The 21423-nt window shown below is 40.6% G+C and overlaps 2 protein-coding genes across 4 annotated transcripts in view; one reads left to right on the top strand and one right to left on the bottom strand.

The window, feature by feature from the left end:
* TPR (translocated promoter region, nuclear basket protein) overlaps positions 1-2182 on the top strand; it is a 43936-nt gene extending 41754 nt beyond the window's left edge. For all 3 annotated transcript variants that reach the window (XM_052801500.1, XM_052801499.1, XM_052801501.1), the window contains 3 exons: positions 239-357; positions 902-1000; positions 1968-2182. In XM_052801500.1, coding sequence (XP_052657460.1) covers positions 239-357; positions 902-1000; positions 1968-2023 — 274 coding nt within the window. In that variant the 3' untranslated portion in view covers positions 2024-2182. The remainder of the gene's footprint in view (positions 1-238; positions 358-901; positions 1001-1967) is intronic.
* A 7-nt stretch (positions 2183-2189) lies between these two features.
* On the bottom strand, positions 2190-21049 carry PRG4 (proteoglycan 4). Its single transcript, XM_052800364.1, has 11 exons — positions 20953-21049; positions 18481-18603; positions 16003-16122; positions 13035-13154; positions 7304-11098; positions 6085-6159; positions 5669-5808; positions 4686-4842; positions 3673-3852; positions 3337-3462; positions 2190-2324 (listed from the first exon to the last, which is right to left on the bottom strand). Exons 1-11 carry the CDS (start codon positions 21047-21049, stop codon positions 2221-2223), a joined length of 5037 nt encoding a protein of 1678 aa, XP_052656324.1. The 3' UTR covers positions 2190-2220.
* Positions 21050-21423: the final 374 nt, after the last annotated feature.

Below are 21423 nucleotides of genomic sequence, written 5' to 3'. Positions count from 1 at the left end.
GCATCTGGAGTTGGGCTGCATATCAAGGAAATTACATTGTTGTTTTTCTAAAAGCCATATAAATCTTTCATGATTGGGGCAGGGGGGACATGACAAAACAATAAAACAGGTGAGAATTTCTGGGGAAAGGCATTTGCATAGGAATCTTTCTGCTCCAAGATGATCTTTTTTTTCGTGACCTTTTTGAAACTATCTGAAGACACTTAAAATGTTTTTCCTCCCCCTCTTCCTCTTCTAGAATTACTTCAGAAGCAGGCCTAGAAATTGATAGCCAGCAAGAAGAAGAATCTGTTCAAGCATCTGATGAGTCAGATCTTCCTTCGACTAGTCAGGATCCTCCTTCTAGTTCATCTGCAGGTGAGGTTAATTGCTGGAAAGTTATTTCATACCATTTCATGAAGTGTGGGAACTTTTTGGACCAGCATCACGCACTGCTGATAGCCAAGATACACAAAATAAGACAGAACTCTTAGAGCAAGATTACATTTTGATGCCTATAGTCTTAATGGCAAACAATTTTTACTTGAACCGTGGTAACTAGAGTAGGCTGTAGTAAGAATAATGCTTCAAGGAGCAGAAGTTATTGATACTTTGGTGATTCTGTCCACTGTTATGTTTGATGTCAGATTTAAAAATACATTTTCATTCAATTAAATCGTCAAAGAAGAGTAAGTAAATTACTCGAGTTACCAGTTTATCACCTAGCATAGGTAATGAAAGAAGTCCCAAACTTACTTGTTTTGAGGCTTTTATTTATATCTGAGAAGATGTTGATGAAGTAAGGATGCACCTCCATAATTTTAAATTCAAGAGCATAATGCGTATCAAATCATGTAAACATTAACAGTGAGAAACTGTACTATACACAGACATTCTTTCTTGCATTTCCACTTCTTCACAGACACAAGCAGTAATCAGCCTAAGCCGTTTCGACGTGTCAGACTTCAGCCACCAACATTAAGAACTGGTGTTCGTGGTCGTCAGTTCAACAGACAGAGGGGTAAGTGTTCATGGTTGCTCAAATTCAGACTTTTTCAAACAAGTTTTTAGTACTTTCTTCCTGTGGGGACCATATATGAAGTACTACTTTATACGCCTGTGTTTGCTTGTAAGATACCTGACTAATACAGCATCCCTGCCCTAGCTTTCAATATGTTACCCTAGGAGCTCTGTAGTTTTGTTTTAGTATGTTAGTCTGAGCGTTTTTTAAATAGGCAAACTTTCTTCTTATGTGGCACTTGGTTCTTATCAGTGGAGAGAAAGTAAATGGCAGTAGCTCTTAAACTTTGCAAGGTTTTAAAAGATTTTTTAAAATGTTAGGATATAAGTTTAGAAATCTTTAACATTACATATCAGTTTCCCATTTGGTACATGAAGAGTTCCAGTTATATCACTAAGTCTTACACTGATTTAAAAAAAAACAACAAAAAAAGTTTATGGAAGTATTACAGACTTTTGTAATGCAATATACAGTTGAACCATGACAATAAATTATTGTTTGCAACTTCTGTATTAAGAAAAATCCTTACATGAATTGTGTTTAGTTTGGCATTATATTAACATTGTAGAAGACTTGATACTAGCATTGAAATAGAGGTATCTGGTATTTTAAAGAAAAAAAAAAAAAGGTGAGGAGGTGGACCTGGGATAGATTTTTTCTTTCTAGCTGATCACAGTTTCTTTAATAACAAAAGGGATCGACCAACTGATTTCAAATATGGTGTAAGAATGCTGTACTTGTTCTTTCAGCACAGGGCCTGAGATAGGATCACAAGTCAACAGCACCCTTTTAGATGACAGGAGTGTAATGTAGGGGAGGGAGGGGGAGCCCTGAATTTTACCAGAAAGGAAGTGCTCCACTGCAGTAGCAATTCCTTACAGAAGAATGAAGCATCACATGTACCAATGGTTGATTAAAAGGGTGAAAAGGATTTACACTAATGCATTTGTTTTCTTTCCCAACGCAGGTGTAACTCATGCAATGGGAGGCAGAGGAGGCCTGAACAGAGGAAATATTAGTTAAATGATCTGTAAAGTAATTACAGCTGCATATACAAAAGTGCCAGTTTGCCTGTGGTTGCTTTAGTGTAATGAAGCCAGAGCTTAAAGCAGCATTTTATACTTAGATTTGTGTGCACACATTTCAATGTCTTTATTAATAAAATTAGACAAAATGTCAAAATTCAAATGGCATCTTTTTTTAAAATCCTCTACTATGCATCACTTGCTAGGACAGTTGTACCAGTCTTTGGATACAGTCTTTCCTGTGAGAGCGGTAACAGGTCTTGCTATTCTTCTGCCAACATCCAAACTGTAGTACCGATCTGAAAAGAAGGTATGTCAGAATTAAATTCCAGAAACTACATTTAGTACACGGAAAGAATCTTGAAGTTAAAACCTTCCTTTAATTTCATTTAGGCAAGAGTAACAGATTTTTCATTCCACGTACATATATGGAGTTGAGAGGTGCTAACAATGAATTTCTGTCCTCAACTTTTTTACATGTCCTTTGTGTTTAGCTAAGTTTTACAGTACTGCTAGTAATTAAATCTGTCCCAAGAACAGGGAGTAGGGAAGAATAACCTTATACTGCTAGAACACAAGAAATAGTCTTAAGAATTTGGAAATCAAATGAACTGGAAACAAAACAATCCTGCACTGTCTACAGTGGGAACTCTGTGGTCCATGAGTGTGAATTGGCCTATGTTAAGGTTAGAAATTAGATCATACCGGTAGAGACTTACTTTAATATCCTGTATGTGGATATGGCTAGTTCTTAGAGCTTTTTTTTTCTGAATCATCCAGAAAATTCTGAGGAATGCTTTTACATGATCCTGACTAGAGGGAAAGGATCTACCTAATCTGGAATCATAAATAATTTTTTCCTGTAAAACAAAATGGTCCTTGTCCCTCCTGTTTTTGTTTTGTCAGAAACATAGTTCCATGGAAGCCAGTGAAAAAACTATCGATGTATAGTGGCCAAAGGATTTCAATCTATCATTAATACAATTCTGCATTTAAGTGTCAGGTTTTTTGTCACTTTATAAGCCTGAACTCTTACAGCAATGCTTTCTGCAACTGGCTAGTTTGAATCATTGTACCTGGCTGCTGCTAGTTGTCCTATAACTATTGATTATTTTTTTTTTAATAGAAACATCTCTTGATGACAGGCAACAATTTAATTCTCAGGACTTTTTAGTAGTTCTTAAAATCAGTCTTGCAGAACCACAAGTGGTAACCTTCATGCTTTGGAAAGCTGAGAGATACATGGGCTTCTTTCTTCCCCATCCCCTAGTTTTTTGAGATACATAGTAACTTGTATTAGCTTTAACTTACTGTAAGAGAAGGCATAATAATCGTAGCCATCTGGCTTATTGTAGTTGGGTAGTGATACAGTTGAATGAATAACTTTCGGGAGCCCTCTCCAGTAGGCAGTCATTTTGATTTCCTCATGCAAAACTCCTGCAAGCAAAAGAAAACTTCACTTAGGAGGTGTCACAGTGTGTCTGCTGTAAGCTATCATTTGCTTGTATAATCTACAGTAAGCGAGATCTGTTGGATTAAAAAACTTTAAAAGTACTATATTTTAAAAAAATGGAACAGAATGTTGTGTTTCAGAAACTACTAAGAGTAAAATGGTTGTATAAAAGAAACTTAATAAACATAAGTTACCAGATGGATACGGGTTGATTCTAACAGTCTGAATAACGGTTGGCATTCTTACTGCACGTTGAAAGCGTCTCCTTATTACAAGTCTTGGGACATAAGGTGGGTATCTTATGGTAACCTGGGTTCTTCTTTGACACTTCTTGGCTGGTTCTTGTTTGTACACATACTGTTGCATATTGCCATCTAAAATAGACATTTGTTTCATTTGGTTAAAAAAAAACAACCACCAAACCACCAGCTAGATCAGATATGAAAATGTCATTGATATCCATCTTACATGCAGGAGAACAATAGCATCATTTTAATACATCTACAACTGGCAGCCTTCAGCTTTTTGTATCTGTTCCTACATTTTGAGATAAAGCCTTGCTCCCTAAACCCAACATGTGTTTCTAGATGTAATGATGCCTCCTGCAGGCTCATTGCAGTTACTGTTCTAAGTACAATTCCAGGGGAACTGTTTTTGTTGCCATCATTCCGATTTATCAAGGAGACGGTAAGACCATCATTTTAGGCTGCATGAGAGGAGGGCTAGAGTCCAGAAAAGGATTTGTGTTTTGTTAACCTCTGCTTTTTAAATTCAGATAGCAATTCTTATGTTGGCAGTACATCATTCATATAAGGAAATTACATTAATTTAAAATATGAAATAGGGAGGGAGATTGCCATACATAGTCATGAACTAGTAAGATTAAAGCCTTCCCTTCTGTAATTAACTTGAGACCAAAATAGTTTTACCACCACATAAAACTTATTTTAATGTTTGTCTCCTACAATGCTGGATTCTGTCCCTTACAGTCCTGTCAATTTTAAAATGCACTTAAAAGATCTGCAAGTATGAACACAAATTTTTAAGGCTTCCAACTATTTTTTGACCACCTAGCATGCTCTGACATCACTTACTTTTCTGTTTTTTGAAAGAAATACATCTTTCACTCAAGAGAAACAGTGTTTTATTCCTAAGGCAATTCAAGAACATTTTGATCATCTGTGAACTTCTGAAATATGAGATGTACCTTTTTTGATAAAATAAACAGATTCTGGTCTGTTGTTGTATCTTGCCACGGGGAGGGTTGCTACTATTTTCCCACGTAGGCCTGCAAATCCGTTTGCAAGAGGTTTGGGATAGCCTTTATCCATAACACCATTAGTGAAACGCCAGTATTGGGGACCCTAATGATTTAAGGAAAAAAGGACATTTAGAGGAAATTCATTCTTGGTAATTGAGCTTCGACACAGATGTGAAAAATAATCATAACACTAGCATTTTGATAACTACATTGTAAAACTGACTGGAACCACTCCTACATCCATTAAAAACAGGAAAAAAATATTACAACTTCGTAAAACACCTGCAATCTTTTAACACTGCCTTTGAGTAGGGATAGAATATCTTAGAAATGAACTGTTAAGAGCGGTTACCGAACAAAGCGGTTTGCTTTCTAAATCTGTAAGTTCTCACACATAGAAAAAGCTGCTTGAATTCCAGGACTGAATGATTAATTGGGAAATAACCATATAATGTCTGTAATGAGGTGTGTGCATTTAATAATCTTCTTTCAGGAAGGGAAATGTATTAGGAACAAACTTAGGCCATGTTTGGGCAAGGGAAAGGACACCATGAAATACCCGTATTTTAAAGAGTTGGATTTTTTTTTTTGAAGTGTGGCTCATATGTAGGATCTGTTACTCTGCCAAGGCTTTGTCTCCTAGCCAATTACAGGGGAAAAACCCACTGAACTGAGGTTTTCCCTGATAAGCACCATCTTAAGGCAGACGAGAGGGGGGAGCTGGGGAAGAGACACTGAACTTCACCCACAGAGTTTCAAACCCACCGCGCTGTTGGAAAACGCCGTTTTCTCTATAAAATGAGCAACACGGCCCCAGAGCACGGCAAGGCTCCTCTTCGGCGGGGCTGCCTTTCAAAACCTGCGCCCTCCCTCCAGCTGAGCTGCCCCTCGCACCCTCTCGGCTGCCTCCCGCCGCGCTCGCTCCCCACCTTGATGAAGAAGGTCTTGCCATCGCAGTTGCACCTGGAGAAGACGGCGTCGATGGGGGACGGGATGCCCCAGCCGTCGCTGATTCGGCGGGGGCTGGTGGTCGGCCGGCTCCTGCCGTTCAGCAGCCAGTAGTAGTGACCTGCGCGGTGGGAGGAGACACAATGAAACGCGTGTGGACCGACGGATGGACGGACAGACAGACAGAAGGATGCAGGGAGGAAGGCGCTAGAAGCGAGGATCGTCCCTCCTGCCCTCGGGTGCGCGGCGCAGAGGGGGGGGAAGGCCACCGGGCTCAGGCGTCGCTTCGTGAGGGCCTCGGAGCGCTGAAGGGTCTCCGGGGGGTTGGGGCCGGGCCGGAGCAGGTGAGGGCGGCAGGGCAGGAGGAGGGCCGGGGCCGGCCGGCCGACCTACCTACCTCGGAAGACGGCCAGAGTGCCGTTCGGCAGGGCCACCATGCCATCTGCCGGCTTCCCGCTGCACAGGTCTTTCTCTGCAAAACACAGTGGCTCGGGTTTGTTTAACATTCACAAAAAATGGCGTTACCTCCCCAGCCCACCGCCAGTAGCACTATGGCTGTTAAATGTGATCGCTTGTGCCAGGTGATGGCGGGGGCTCTCTGCCATTCAGGCGTCTGCCTGGCACTTCTCATGCAAAGGGTTTAATTACTCATTTGAGATACATTCTTGGAGAGTTTGACTCTCGTGTTTTGATCCCAGGAGTGCAAGACCAGCCATTTACATGACTAGGTATATCTTTGTTTATTGCTTACCTAAGTACTTGTAATTCAGAAAAAGACCTATAAATGCATTGTATGCTACATCCCTCATTTAATTTCTTCATACTCTGGGATGTTTACTTGATGTTTCTCCAAGCTACGCTAGTGGGTTCACTTCCCCCTCCTCATTTCTTAAAAAAAGCATTTACATTTATTTTCAGTTAAATATAAAGGAAGGATGAACCTGTTTTGGACAAAACTCCAAGTATTTCCCATCTAAAAAACATATTTTTTTTTTCTCTCTGAAATATCTGTCAGTATATGATTGAAAAAAAAAAAAATGCCCAAGAACCTGCGGGCTATATCTGATTAAAATAAATAGTGAGGACATGAAAAACATTGTGGCAAAAAGCACAGAGGAAAGAGAATACAAGGAAGAGACTTCTTGTCTATCTTATGTGACATTTTTTGTATGTGACTACAAAATGCTAGGTTAGGTACCATGAGTAACAGTGGATATTCAGCAATGTTTTCCTCCCTAGCAATGTTTTCATGGGACTTAGAAATTTATCTTCTTTTTCATTGACTTTTTTCTGTTTGCATCTTCTACAGTACCTAAGTGGGTAGTACCTCTAAAGCAAACATTTTTCAGCAGGACCAATTACTGAAACCAATTACTGAAACAAGATCATTCTCTAAAGTACATGGAGAATTTCATTAACAACACAATTGAAAACCGAGGTACCAGTATTCAGGATGCTGGCAGCTGTAGCACCGTGGTTATGGTTGACCATCGGGACAGGAGTGCCATGTTCTTGTGGCACTAGATAGAAAGGTCTTGCATGTGCTTTACTCTCATGTTTTGTTGTGCTCTCTGGTGGAGTTATTGGTGCTTTTGTACCTACTGGAATGCAATTACCTTGTGTTTCTCCAGTTAGAATTGGCAAGTCCACAGTTTGTATTAAAGGCTTGTTGTTTGTGTCGGGTTCCTCTTTTATTGGCAGAGTTTCAGGGTCAGCTGGATGAGGCTCATCTCTCGTGTCAGTAACCTCCTGGAAATGTATAGTTGGCTTGGATGTCCCTTTAGAAACAATAAGCATTTCTTCTATGGTGTCTTTTTTATCTCTTGTAGTGGTCTGTTTGGTAACTGTAGTTTCCCCTCCTTTGTCAATAGTAGGGGCCTTTTCAGTGTCATCTCCCATTTCTTTTTCAGGTGTGATGCTAGTTTTTTTGATGGTTGTTATGTCTTTACCAGCTGTTGTTGTCTCTACAACACAAATACTACTTGTGCTCTCTTTAGCTGCTGCTGTTACAGTCTGCTTAGTTTCCATAGTTGTGTTTCTATTATTTGTTGTTACAATCTCCCTGGGTTTAGGAGTTGAATCTGTTTTGTCAGTTGTTGCCAACACAGTGGGCTTGGGCAATGGAGTTGTAGCTGCTGTGGCTGCTGTTGTTACAGTTGCTGTTCCCACAGGGTTTTCTTCTTTTTTAGCTGTTAAAGTCTCTTTTGGTATGGGAGTCTTGTCTTGTTTAGCTGGGCTTGCTTCTTTTTCTGCAGCCGTTGTTGTAGTCTTTTTGTCTGCAGTAGTTGCTTCTGATTCAGCTCCTGTAGTGACAGCTTCCTTGGCTGTAGAAGTTGTATTGGGAATATCATCCTTAACTTTAGGAGAGTCATCTGGTTTAGCTGTTATAACTGTAGTTACAGTAGTTGTGTATTTCCTACTTTTTGTTGTTAAAATGTCTTTAAGGACAGTAGTTTTGTCTTTCTTGGGTGTAGTTATGTCTTTGTTCACGGTGGTTATTTCTATTTTAGTTGTTGTCTCTTTGGTTATAGGAGTAGTAACAGTTTTAGCTGTTGTTTTGTCTTTTTTGTCCGGTATTCTTACAATCTCAGTAGTCCTAGCTGCAGTCACCACTATCCTTTCTACTGCTGTAGTTGTGTCTTTTGCAGTTGTGCTGGTTGCTACTTTGGGTGCAGTTGTAATTTTCTTCTCTGCTATTGTTTCTGAAACTGTCGTGTCTGCTTCAGGTATGGGTGTTTCCTTCCTAGTTGTGACCACCTCACGGCTTTGAGTGGTTGTGTCTTTTTTAGCAGTTGTTACTAATCCAGGGACAGTAGTTGTCATTTCAAGAGGTGTTGTTTTCTGTATGGCAGTGGTGTCAGCCTCAGTAGCTGCAGGGGTAGTCCCCTTAACCTCAGGGGTGTTGGGAGAGTCTGCCTCTGCCTCCTCCAGTTTAGGGGTAGTGGGAGAGTCTACCTTGGTGGTTGGAGCCTCCGGGGTTGTGTCTTCAGGTTTAGGGGGGGTAGGAGAGTCAGCGTTGGTCATTGGTGCCTCTGTGGCCTCTGGGGTTGTGTCTTCTGCTTTTGGGGTTGTGGGGGAGTCAGCCTTGGTCGTTGGTGCCTCTGGGGTTGTGTCTTCAGGTTTGGGGGTGGTGGGAGAGTCTGCCTTGGTCATTGGTGCCTCTGTGGCGCCCAGGGTTGTCTCCTCAGCTTTTGGGGTGGTGGGAGTCACAGGCTTGGTCGTTGGTGCCTCTGTGGCTTCAGGGGTTGTGTCTTCAGGTTTCAGGGTGGTGGGAGAGTCTGCCTTGGTTGTTGGTGCCTCTGGGGTTGTGTCTTCAGGTTTCAGGGTGGTGGGAGAGTCTGCCTTGGTTGTTGGTGCCTCTGGGGTTGTGTCTTCAGGTTTGGGGGTGGTGGGAGAGTCTGCCTTGGTTGTTGGTGCCTCTGGGGTTGTGTCTTCAGCTTTTGGGGTGGTGGGAGAGTCTGCCTCTGTCAGTGATGCCTCTGTGGCCTCTGGGGTTCTGTCTTCAGGTGTCGGAGTGGTGGGAGTCACAGGCTTGGTCGTTGGTGCCTCTGTGGCTTCAGGGGTTGTCTCTTCAGGTTTGGGGGTGGTGGGAGAGTCTGCCTTGGTCGTTGGCGCCTCTGTGGCTTCAGGGGTTGTGTCTTCAGGTTTGGGGGTGGTGGGAGAGTCTGCCTTGGTTGTTGGTGCCTCTGGGGTTGTGTCTTCAGGTTTGGGGGTGGTGGGAGAGTCTGCCTTGGTTGTTGGTGCCTCTGGGGTTGTGTCTTCAGGTTTCGGAGTGGTGGGAGAGTCTGCCTCTGTCAGTGATGCCTCTGTGGCCTCTGGGGTTGTGTCTTCAGCTTTTGGGGTGGTGGGAGAGTCTGCCTTGGTCATTGGTGCCTCTGTGGCTTCAGGGGTTGTCTCTTCAGGCTTGGGGGTGGTGGGAGAGTCTGCCTTGGTTGTTGGTGCCTCTGGGGTTGTGTCTTCAGGTTTCGGAGTGGTGGGAGAGTCTGCCTCTGTCAGTGATGCCTCTGTGGCCTCTGGGGTTGTGTCTTCAGCTTTTGGGGTGGTGGGAGAGTCTGCCTCTGTCAGTGATGCCTCTGTGGCTTCAGGGGTTGTCTCTTCAGGTTTGGGGGTGGTGGGAGAGTCTGCCTTGCTCGTTGGTGCCTCTGTGGCTTCAGGGGTTGTGTCTTCAGCTTTTGGGGTGGTGGGAGAGTCTGCCTTGGTCGTTGGCGCCTCTGTGGCTTCAGGGGTTGTGTCTTCAGCTTTTGGGGTGGTGGGAGAGTCTGCCTTGGTCGTTGGTGCCTCTGTGGCTTCAGGGGTTGTGTCTTCAGCTTTTGGGGTGGTGGAAGAGTCTGCCTTGGTCGTTGGTGCCTCTGTGGCTTCAGGGGTTGTGTCTTCAGGTTTGGGGGTGGTGGGAGAGTCTGCCTTGGTTGTTGGTGCCTCTGTGGCTTCAGGGGTTGTGTCTTCAGGTTTGGGGGTGGTGGGAGAGTCTGCCTTGGTTGTTGGTGCCTCTGTGGCTTCAGGGGTTGTGTCTTCAGGTTTGGGGGTGGTGGGAGAGTCTGCCTTGGTCGTTGGTGCCTCGGGGGTTGTGTCTTCAGGTTTGGGGGTGGTGGGAGAGTCTGCCTCGGTCGTTAGTGCCTCTGGGGTTGTGTCTTCAGGTTTTTGTGTGGTGGGAGAGTGTGCCTTTGTTGTTGGTGCCTCTGTGGCTTCAGGGGTTGTTTCTTCAGGTTTGGGGGTGGTGGGAGAGTCTGCCTCATTCGTTGGTGCCTCTGGGGTTGTCTCTTCAGGCTTGGGGGTGGTGGGAGAGTCTGCCTTGGTCGTTGGTGCCTCTGTGGCTTCAGGGGTTGTGTCTTCAGGTTTGGGGGTGGTGGGAGAGTCTGCCTTGGTTGTTGGCACCTTTGTGTCTTCAGGGGTTGTTTCTTCAGGTTTGGGGGTGGTGGGGGAGTCTGCTTCAGTCATCAGTTCCTTTGTGGCCTCAGGGGTCATATCTTCAACCTTAGGAGTTGTGGGAGAGTGTGCCTTTGTTGTTGGCGCCTCTGTGGCTTCAGGGGTTGTGCCTTCTGCTTTGGGTGTGGTGGGAGAGTCTGCTTCGGTCATCGGTTCCTCTGTGGCCTCAGCAGTCATATCTTCAACCTTAGCGGTGGTAGGATAGTCTGCCTCTGTCAATGGTGCCTCTGTGGCTTCAGGATTTGTGTCTTCAGGCTTCTGGGTGGTGGGAGAGTCTGTGTTGGTTGTTGGTGCTGCTGTTGTCGCAGGGGCATCTTTCTGACCCATTGTGGTCTCTTTGGTAGTTGTTGCTTTTATGGTAGTACTTGTAGTAGGCGGTAAAGTGGGTTTTGGACCTGATGTAGTTGCTTTGATTGTTGTGGTTGTATCAGGGTGTTTTGTAGTTGGAGCAGGACTGGTCGCTTTATTTTCCAGTCCACTGCCATTATCTATGAGAAAACAAATATATATTAAATTAAGACATTGGAATTGCAGTGCATGCACCAATTGCATATTAATTTATCATACCAATTAGAAAGAGCTGCTTATCTTTTGAATAGCAATAGTTGTTTTTATGGTCTTTGCTCTAAAAGCTTTCTGTGTAAAATTGCACTTAATTAGCTTTAAAGTGGTCGAAACATTTATTTATACTGGTGAAAAAAAAGGGTATGTGGAAACCTAAGTAAAATGCCAGTTTATGGACTTAGGTAACTGTCAAAAGATAAATAATTTAGAAGAGCAAAACTAACTTGGATTGGGTTAAATGTGAATTCCTTTTGTCTGCATAGGACTTTGCAGCAGCTTAGCTAAGTTTTAAGTACTCCTTTTGGCTCAGCTGTCGCAACTCTGAGTGCAGCATTGTGGGTTTTGGTTTGGTGTTTGTAGGTGAGGCCACCTGGTGTTTCCATCCTTTTTCATGGAAGGGGAACCACGCTATAAAATATAGTCCTTCTAATAAGACACTTCCCTTCTCAGTCTGTTCTTTTGATTTATTACTCTGACCTTAACTGTAAAATGGTCTGCAGTGGTGATCTGGGCTTTAAGGAGAGAGGTAGGGAAATGGGAAGAAAAGAAACTTTCTGAATACAGACACCTGACTGCATCTCCTACTGTATCTTTATATCTCAGATGGTTTTCCTCTTTGTTATTTACAGCTTTAAGACTCTCTTTACTTGTATGTATACTTACATTGACTTGAGTCAAATTGTTAATATAGCTATATTCAGTAGAAAGCAACAGTAAATGCTTCTGCAGTTTAATCTCTAAGTATTATCTCTCTGAAGTTTTGCCTTTAGTTCTGTTTTCACATAGGTTTTGTTTTGTTTTCTAGGATTCCTGCTGTGTTGCTGTCTACTGTTACAACTGAATAAGCATTTGTTTCTTGAAAACCTGAAAAAAACAAGTGCAGCATCATGTGGTTTGGGGCCATGTTCAGCTTTTGAACAAATCTAAAAATATAAAAAGATCTGAGCTACTGCTGATGGTCATGGCCTGATGACTCTCAGCAGCACTGATGCTGTGTGTCTCCCAGCAGAATGGAAGAACTTACAATACTGCAGTGTGAGAAATAATCCCTGTGTAAATATATTGTAGAAACAGTGTGGTATGAGCTGAGTGTTACAGAACAGGTTTTCCTCCCACCCAATGTGTCTGAAATACCATAAGCCAAGTGGGATCCTGTCAATAGTTATTTGTATTTCCTTAATTTTATTTCATTTAACCCCCTATATCGATTTTTTTCTAATAGGAAATTGCCACAGCAGAAAGGCAAGCACTCCAAATCTAAAATTAAAAAAAAAAAAAAAAAAGGTAGGTGTTAAAATGTTGGCCAAAATTGATTTCTAGTCTTATTTCATTCTTGTTACTTCAGGTTTCAAGTTCAAACTGATCTCCTGAGTTATCACTTAAAATGCTGGAACAGAATATCAAAGAAAGCAACATATTTTCCATTCAGAAAAAATAAATTATGTGTTTCTGAAGCTGCATGAGGCCTGGCTTGATTAAAGCTAGAGAAACCTGCTAGGAGATTTTCCTGTCTTGGTCCTGCCAATTCATCACTGTCCCAAAATACAGCACCCTTCCTGTTTCAGCAGTGGAGTTTGTCCAAAACTGACAATGGTGTGTAACGTATTTTTGGAAGATGTGTGTGAAAATCCAATAGGGACGCAGGAGACATCACCACACTTTAACATCTGTGCTAAGTGAACTCTCCAAAGTCAGTATCCTGAGGTCTAGGTGAGGTAATTAGTTTATAAACTGAGTGGTTCCAAGCTTGGTAACTGTCTGGTAATGTCTCACATAGGCTTTCTATTTCCAGAGCAGGAAAATGGTCTTTAATGTTCCTTCAGGTAACACCCATCCTGTTTCATTCATATACTTTCCTACCTTCCATAACTTCATGGGGCTGCGTTATTTCCTCTGGCTTCTTTTCCTCATTTTTGGATGACCTTTTAGATGCTGATTTGTTTGCTGGAGGAGTTTTTGGTGATGCCTTTTCTGTGTGTGCTGAAAGAAATAAAATAATCTGTTAATGGGAGCATTTTTCTTTATAGGTGCTGGGTGTCAACTGTATAAGAAGAAAGTGATTACAAAATTTCAGTGACCATCTTCCATATAAATCTAAGTTTCTTCCTACCTATAGGATTCTTTATAGCCTTATTCAGGGGAAAAGGGCAAAAATACCCTTTGGATCCTTAAGTGTTTCATCACAGATAGGAGAAATGTTTTTCCAAGAAGTTTGAGGTGAGGCATTCTTTGCTAATGGCAATTTTGAGGTGGGGAAAAGATGAATTCTGAGTGGAGTTCTGCGTTCTGAAAATCTGTCTTAATTTTTTTTGTCAGCTTTTTTTTTTTGACTACAGATGACTTGGGACTGACTCACTATAGTGGATCTCTGGGAGCTATCATATTAGCCAAGCATTTACTTTGACAATCTCCTGAAGATTTAGTTATATTGTAGTTCTTCAGGCACGATAATTCTACACAAGTGATCATTTTGGAGGGACATCTTAAAAGCAATAGTGTCCTTGAAAGAGACAGGACCTACAAAGCAGGCGTGGACCAAAGAAACAATGCAAGGTCTAAGTATTAAGCTAACATCTAGTAGGCTGAGTTTTAGGAGAAACTGGAGGTTTGTGTGCAGAATTTCCAACTCTGAAGATTGCATGGGATTTCACTTGCATCCAGTAAGAGCCAGAAAATATTTTTAAATTAATTGTTGGGTCAAATGGTACAATTGGAAGTGAGACCATCTCTTCCCACTAGCATAGCCTTGTAGAAGGATCTTGTTAGTGGTGAAAAAAGCATGATGGAGCTCAGTGAACATGCAGAATTTTTTTTTATTCAACTAAATGAGCTGGTAACTGCCATAGGTATGTGTAATAAGCTTTTTACAAAAGGAGCGGCATTTTTGTCTCATAAGGTGACGACCATGGTATCAAAGGATTTACCTTCATAGCAAGCTAGTACTCAAAGCAAGTAAGGTTGGGTGTTGGACTATACCCTGAAGCTTTTATTGAGAAAGAGAGAGAAATTGTAATTGTTGAATAAAATCACTTTGGGAGCTGAATCAGCTTTCAGAGTCAGTAGTGGAGGCAAAAATGTTTGATCAGTCCTTAACTCTGTGTGTGTGTGTGTGTATTCAGGGGATATAGGGCTTCTGGAGGATAGGAAAGATAAAAATGCTCTCTAGATATACATTGTAAACTTAGCTTCACTGTACAGAGCAAAGTGTTCAGGAGATGCAGAAACAGCAAAATTATTCCAAGAGGTTTAACAGGTTTCTCAGTTCTCACACATAGCAAAAATACCAAAATACTGAGTACAGTGGTAGTTTGGGTTTGGGGGATTTTTTGATAGTTGTTTTTTTTTTACAAAAATTAATAGCAAAGCTAAGTAATTAAAATACTGGAAGAAACTCTTAAGATGAGGAGCAGTTGGTTAAATTTTCATTATATTTGAACTGAAGAACAAGTGAAACGGCTTCTTTTGTGAGCATTCATGCATGTCAAACTCTGCAGAAAGGGGGAGGTGTTAAGCAACCTCAAAGGCAGCAAATTCACCTCAAGACACTTCCAAGATGTTTATCCTCCTCTAGACATCCAGTCAAAAATTGCTGAATACAGAGTCTATTTCAATATAAAATACTGTGCAACTGAGTGACAAAACCAAGCGGCTATACCAGCATTTGGGGACTGGGAGTGGTTTGGTAAAGTGAACCAAATGATAATCTGTAACTCATCTTGTTTTTTAAAGTGCACTCTTTGGAAATTGGCTGCCTTGGAAGTTGTCTGGTCTGTGAATGCAGCAACCCGGTGCCAAGCCATATTTGCCAAGTTCACAGGAATGAATTTAGGTCCGTAAGTACCAGAAAGTTTAAGGACATGATGAAATTAAAGATATTCTGTTAGTGTTTTCTAGACTAGAATTCCACTGCTAGTGTCATTAAAGCTACATGAAGGTGAAACCGCACCTCCAGGTCTGTGCCTTTGTGCTCAAGTAACAAAACCCCATCAGGTTCTGTAGTGAAAGACAGAATAAACAAAAGTGACTGTAGGTCACTGTAATTCTTCCCTGAACTGAATTTGCAGCCTAGAGGTTAGATGTGCATCTTCTTAAAATTCCTTTTGCTGCAGTGTGAATGTGTAACCACTTCTAACCAGGCAGATCCTGCAATTCCTCCCTCTTGCCCCAGAGGATGGGTTTCTGTGTTGGGCTGGTCTTCCCATTTTGGATTCGAGGTGGGGAGGACCTAGGACATCTCTCAATCTATGCTGCCAGTGACTGCAGTAACCCAAAGCAAGTAGTGCTATCTCAGTGCATGGAGTAGGTATTCTCCACTTTTGGATGGGTGGGGAATTTAAGAGAGTTGGACCTTCCTTCATTACTACTTTTTTTTGTAAGATGAACTAGGCTTTTTACTGCAAAATGTCATTCATTCCCCCCAGCTTCTGTCCTTGAATCCTATTATTGATGTAACTTAAGTAGCATGAGTGGAAGTGCATGTGCAAAATGTGGCCTTACATGTATTATTCTGGGTGACAATTCTGATAGTAAATTAGAATACAGCTAGTGCCAAAAGAGGCTAATGCAAAATAAAACTTTACCCTCAGAATTTGTATCTTTGTGATGGCTTCCAGTTTATCTACTAGTATGTGTCCATAAAGTGTTCATGCTTGAGAAAATGGCCAATTTATATTTGAAATCAGATTTTGTTGGTTTTGTTTTGTTTTTTTTGTTCAGTAGCTAACTTCTTGTGTTCTAAGAAGCCTGCACGGTTAATGTTTTACGATAATGCAAAGCATCTCTGTTTAAATATATCTATGAAAAAAATAGTGATAAAGAAATTTCTTACCCTCTTTACAGTGTTCTGTGTAGTCTGGGCAACATTTGCCATATCTTTCACAGTCTACGTCACAGTCACACTCTCTTCCTCTTTCAAAGGCTTCAAAGCAACGTCCTTTGCAGGAGAGTGCTGCATAAGGCAGAACAAGAGCATTAGTATTTTTGGCTAGCTCACATTTAACACTGGGACCTTTCTACAGTGAAGTCATTTGCTTAAGCTGATGTAAAGAACAGCTTCATAAAATCGGGTGGTTATTCTGGTCTGATCCAGAACTCGTTTGTGTAATTGTGCGGTTTAGATCAGGCCATACAACCAGAACTGCACTTTGCCATTGCAGTGTATTGAGACCATTTAGAATTTATAGTGGAATAAAATGTGACCTCAGCATTCACTTTAGCTAGGTCCCATCATAGAAGGTTTCCATTTCCCTAATCAAATAGCAGTTATCTCAAGAATAGTATTTAAATTCTGGGTTGGGTTTTTCAAAAAGGTATTCATTAGGGTACTACTTTGTATCAAGAGTGATGTGTCTACCAGAGCATTTCTGAAAAGTAATTTCCCTAAATATGTCATGACCAAGTGTACCTGATGTCTCTGGGCAAATACTGCAACTTAATTGTGTGAATGAGTTAACGAAGTTACACAGAGTGACTATTTTTGAAATGTTATCTCAGTCTATTTAATACAGTTCCTAAATTTATAGTACTAAAGGAGTATCTACCATGTTTTGACATGATTAATAACCACATGCTTTTAATGTTGCATTACTGGTTAACTTCTGACAACTTCAGTCACTACAGTACTTCTGTTTCATATCAAAAAATTACCGAATTGTTTGGGAAAGTGTGTGCACAGCTGTTACAGACTTCAGCAAAATACGCATGCTGTATTTTTCAAGGACAAAATTTGAACCTGAACATTTACATCACATTACAATGTAATATTTATTAACATTCAGTAGTACCTTTAATAGGTACTTAGTTAACTGTTAAATTGAAGTGATTATGTTAGACCTGAAGTGGATATTTTTTGAGGATGCTTAGTATCTCTCAGAATTGAGCCAACAATTAGCTATCACTTGGTATTTCCAGAATTTGCCGTATGACCTGTTATTCTTGTCCCGTATCTTTTCTGTACATAAGTCTCTATTGAAGTCATTGTCTTTGTCGCACACAGGGCATAAAATCATATTTTACAATTAAATCACTGTCTAACAAAATTAAGATAACTGTATAGGCAGATTCTGAACATCTTTTGACCAGTGTGGATGTGGAGTGAGTCTGTTGATGCCAGAGGATTCATCCCACATACACAGGTGAGAATTGTTTTTATTTTATGATGTTAGGGCAGTTTTTATTCATAAACAATGTCTGGCATTTCTCTAATTTAGGCAGCATCGATTACACACTAACTGGGCAACAGTCCTTAGTCAGACTGCCTGCATGCTTTAAGTATGGCACCTACTGTGCTTGCATGAATTCAGTGATTTAGGGTAGAACAGGGAAGACTTCCTCTAGCCTTAAACATTTTATTAAATGTTATGTTGATGCCAAAATAACTTTAGAAATTGGTCCACAATAAATAAATAGCCTACATAATTAAAATAACTCGGTATGTACTTTCAGCTATGATGTCCCCTCACAAATCAAAATCAGGATGGGGAAGACCGAAGTGCAATTGTTTCCAGTGTGTGTGTCAAAGCAGCAGAATTGGCATTTTAGGGAGTGCTGTGTCTGCATTTTGAACAACACTCGGCCTGTGTTGCTGGATCTAAGAAGTCTTATCTTAACACCTGTAATCTTACTAGAACTACAGTGTAGTGTAACAAACTGCAGTTATCTAAATCACTGATATTTTTTACATTGGTGATTCATGAGAAAATATTTTTTAACTCTCAGTAGTTTGAAATACCTGTATTTATTTATGCTATACAATTTTGCACATAAATAAAGCATATAAAATAATACTTATCCAACCATCTTCTCCATCAAACTTGATGTGGTTCTGATCCAGAGTCAATTTCTATGCATGGAAGGACACCCTCTGACTTTGGAGTAGACCCTACAGCCTCCACACTTCTTAAATTTGAGTTGGAATGTCCCAAAATTTCTTCCTGGTAAACCCTGAATTTGCTTTTACCCATTTTTTGTATAAGAGACAAACATATAGTACAAACGCACTAAGGAGAAGAAAACAAGCAGCAGGTAAACCATTTCCCCCCCTCTAGCCTAGCTCTGCTCTTCTGAAAAGCAAAATCCTATTCTCAGTGATAACCTGTGGATGCACAGTTTTCTTTGAATGGTTTGCAAGAGGTTATCACTGAGTTTTTGAGGGGGAGAACGATACATGTATGAGAGGAGAGCAAGGACACAGTGAACTAAAAGAGACATTTAAGCATTCAGAGGAGAGACACTGGTGTGGTAGGGAGTTGGAGCAAAGGGGAGGGGAAGTCTTGCAGATAGGAACTGGCTGTCTTTGGGAACTTACCCACTGTGCAGAATTTCTTGAAGTCAGGGCAGCACTCCATGTAGTGTTGACAGTTAAAATCACAGTGGCAGTCATGCTCTCTAGAATACCCTTCCCCACATCTCCCTGTACAGCTTGATAAATCTAAAATCACACAACACTGGTGTAAACGTTGCCAAACCAAAATGGTACATAAGGAAATGCTGAATGGCGAAGTAATAAGATTTATCTTTTTTTCTACAGAATGCCATTTCTTCACTCAGTCTTGCAGAGACTGTGGGCCCGGTGCAACCCCTCCTGAAGGCGTGCGGATCAGAGGTCTGCTCTGAGCCAGCCTGAGGACCAGCAGCACACACTCAGGTTAGAGGGGGTGTTCTGCTGAGGCTAACTTAGCCTGTTTCTCCTGAAGATTAATGAATCCCTGAGGAGTGGTTCAGTAGTATGACCACAGCAGTTCTGGCATCCGAACTAGCCCATGCAGATTTAACTTAGGCAGTGTATCAGCCAGGTACTATATTGTTTTGCAGACTTATTCTCCACCTTAACTCACCCTACGTATGATTATAGATGTGCGTCTGCACAACTGTACCTGACAGACCTGTTAGGTTTGACTGATTTTTACTTTTGGTAATGTTCTTTGTAGTAATCAAATAAAATCAGTTTAGCTTGCAAACTGGTGAGCACTGTCATAATAAATACAGGTCCTTGGAGCCATTTTTATTGGCAGTTTTCAAAATCTGCCTGCCCTCTACATTAGTTTTTTTTTCCCTGAGGTCAGAGAGGAATTTGGTATCAACTCTGAGGTTGGGAACAGTTGGGATCTAGTCCTGCAATCTTCTATAAAGTACTTTCTGTTGATTAGGAGATTACTTATTAGCAGACTAGCATAAAAGCTTATCCCACAGTGGCTTTACTGCTAGAGTGCTGTAGTGTTGGAAAATGCTAAATAATAATAAATAGTGCAGGTTACAGCTGTTAAGCAAGATATCAGGAGGTCTGCTTTCAAACTGCAAGCATTCAAGCTCGGCAGTGGTTTGTTACCTTCTACTGCCAGATCAGATATTCGCCCTGCAATAACTCCCCTTCCTATGTGAAATCACTACTAACGTAACACGCTAACAGCTTCTTCTGGAAATGAAACATGCGGGACCACAAGTGAAGTGCCCCTAAATACAAACAAAGAAGCTGAACAATCAGCAAGCTAAAACAGAGTTTAGATAATCAGCTGAAACATTGAGGAACAACAAGAAAATAACAAGAAATAACATGTAACACAACACAACACCAAAGACAATTTCTAACAGTGCACACTCCATGTGTGTGTGTACGAAGGAAGACCATGGGATAACAAATAATTATATCTATTGTGATTTTCAGCAGTTAGATATAATGTTTCTTACCACTACTTAACAAATAATGAAGTGGGACTAGGGAATAAATGGAGAAGTGAATGGACTTGAGTTAATGGGCTCTTAATACAGTAGTTGAAAAGAGAAGCTAGACATCTTCCTTTATGGATATGTGCCCAATATATTGCACCTTTCTTCCCTTATGGGAAGAAATTAAGTCCAAAAAGTAACACCTTTTGGTTCATTTATTTAAGTTTATGACTTGTAAGTTTTGAAGTTACTTCTAAGGAAAATGCCTAAATGGTTCTAGTTGCTGTTGGCAAGAGTCTTGATTTCTGCTGAAAATAGTGGGAAGGCTCTCATCAACTATAGAGGGTGCAGAGTCAGACTGCTCTGCCCTGCAGGTCAAATCTGACATCTGCTGTGCCCTGATGAGCTGCTCAGATATACAAATGTTATGTCTTCTCCTATCAAGTAGTAATATATTATTTTCTACCAGCAAGTAATACACAATCTTATCACTAGAACAAGTTGATAGCTACCTGACAACTGTGACAGCACAGGACTTCCCAGGCTGCAAGTTCTTCTGTTTCTTCATAACAGTGCTACTTTAGTTAGAAATCAATTACAGAGCTTTGAGAGTAAATAAAAAGCTGTAGTTTTAGACAAATAATTGCCAAAATTGGCCTTGGTGGTGCTAATAACAGTGCATTTAATGGCAAAGCACTTAGCACAGTATAGACATTCCTTTCCCTGAGCCTGTTGTATTTAAATATTTTTAACCAAATGATGTGGATATTGTAATTTTAGATTCTTCCTTGAATCATACTACAAATCACTTGGGCTAAATATGTCAGTCCGAGGGCAACAAGATCTGTAGAATATGTCTACAGAAAAGGAAGTAGGTTCATACACATTTTGTATTATATTCATATTTATGTGTTGTTTCCTCCAAAAAGAGGACCATGCTGTACCAAAATATATTTATGAAAATATTCAGTGATGATAAAACTGAATCATAATGCCTGTCTGAATAAATATAAAGTTCTAGAACTTAGTATTTTTATGAAGATGCATTTGAAGCATCCTTAGTATTTGTCAGATATCCTAGACACCCTCCCTTCAATGTTATATGTTACAGTACCTTCAGAAGACACTTCTTGAATCAAGGACAGTGAAAGGATCACCATGGGTACGCAAAGTATGTTCCATATGATCATTACTTTCACGTATGACATCATCCCTAAAAAGAAATAATCTCACATCACTACGTGCAATTCAATTAATCAGTTCATATTTTTTAAAAATTTGCAGTGTATATCTTTATACATAATACTAGTTTAATAACAACATAAAATTAGTATTAAAATTATTCAAGGACAAATTGCTAATTTAGAATAACTCCATAAATTCTCTCTTAGTTATTAGTCAATTAGCTGTTAAATTTTGTACTAAGACTAGGAAAATTCATGATTAACAAATAACAGAACTAATTTTTTTCAGAATTCTATTACATGAAAACTACATTCACAGTCTTCTCCTTTTAACATGGATGCACTTCAGTATAGCAGTTTCTAAGGTTACAATACTGAAAAATATAAATGTAAAGTAAGAA

This window comes from Harpia harpyja, chromosome 11 (assembly GCF_026419915.1).
Source record: "Harpia harpyja isolate bHarHar1 chromosome 11, bHarHar1 primary haplotype, whole genome shotgun sequence".
Taxonomy (NCBI): domain Eukaryota; kingdom Metazoa; phylum Chordata; class Aves; order Accipitriformes; family Accipitridae; genus Harpia; species Harpia harpyja.
Note: the sequence above shows the minus strand (reverse complement) of the source record. Positions and strands in the feature narration are given on the sequence as shown.

What these genes read in the sequence shown, in the direction of transcription:
- PRG4 (XM_052800364.1), bottom strand. Translation starts at nt 21,049, where the DNA reads ATGATGTCATACGTGAAAGTAATGATCATATGGAACATACTTTGCGTA. An exon ending in CAAGAAATTCTGCACAGTGG is followed by an intron (nt 16,123 to 18,480) that starts GTAAGTTCCCAA and finishes TGCCTTATGCAG; the next exon opens with CACTCTCCTGCAAAGGACGT. An exon ending in GCCCCATGAAGTTATGGAAG is followed by an intron (nt 11,099 to 13,034) that starts GTAGGAAAGTAT and finishes GTTTTCTCATAG; the next exon opens with ATAATGGCAGTGGACTGGAA.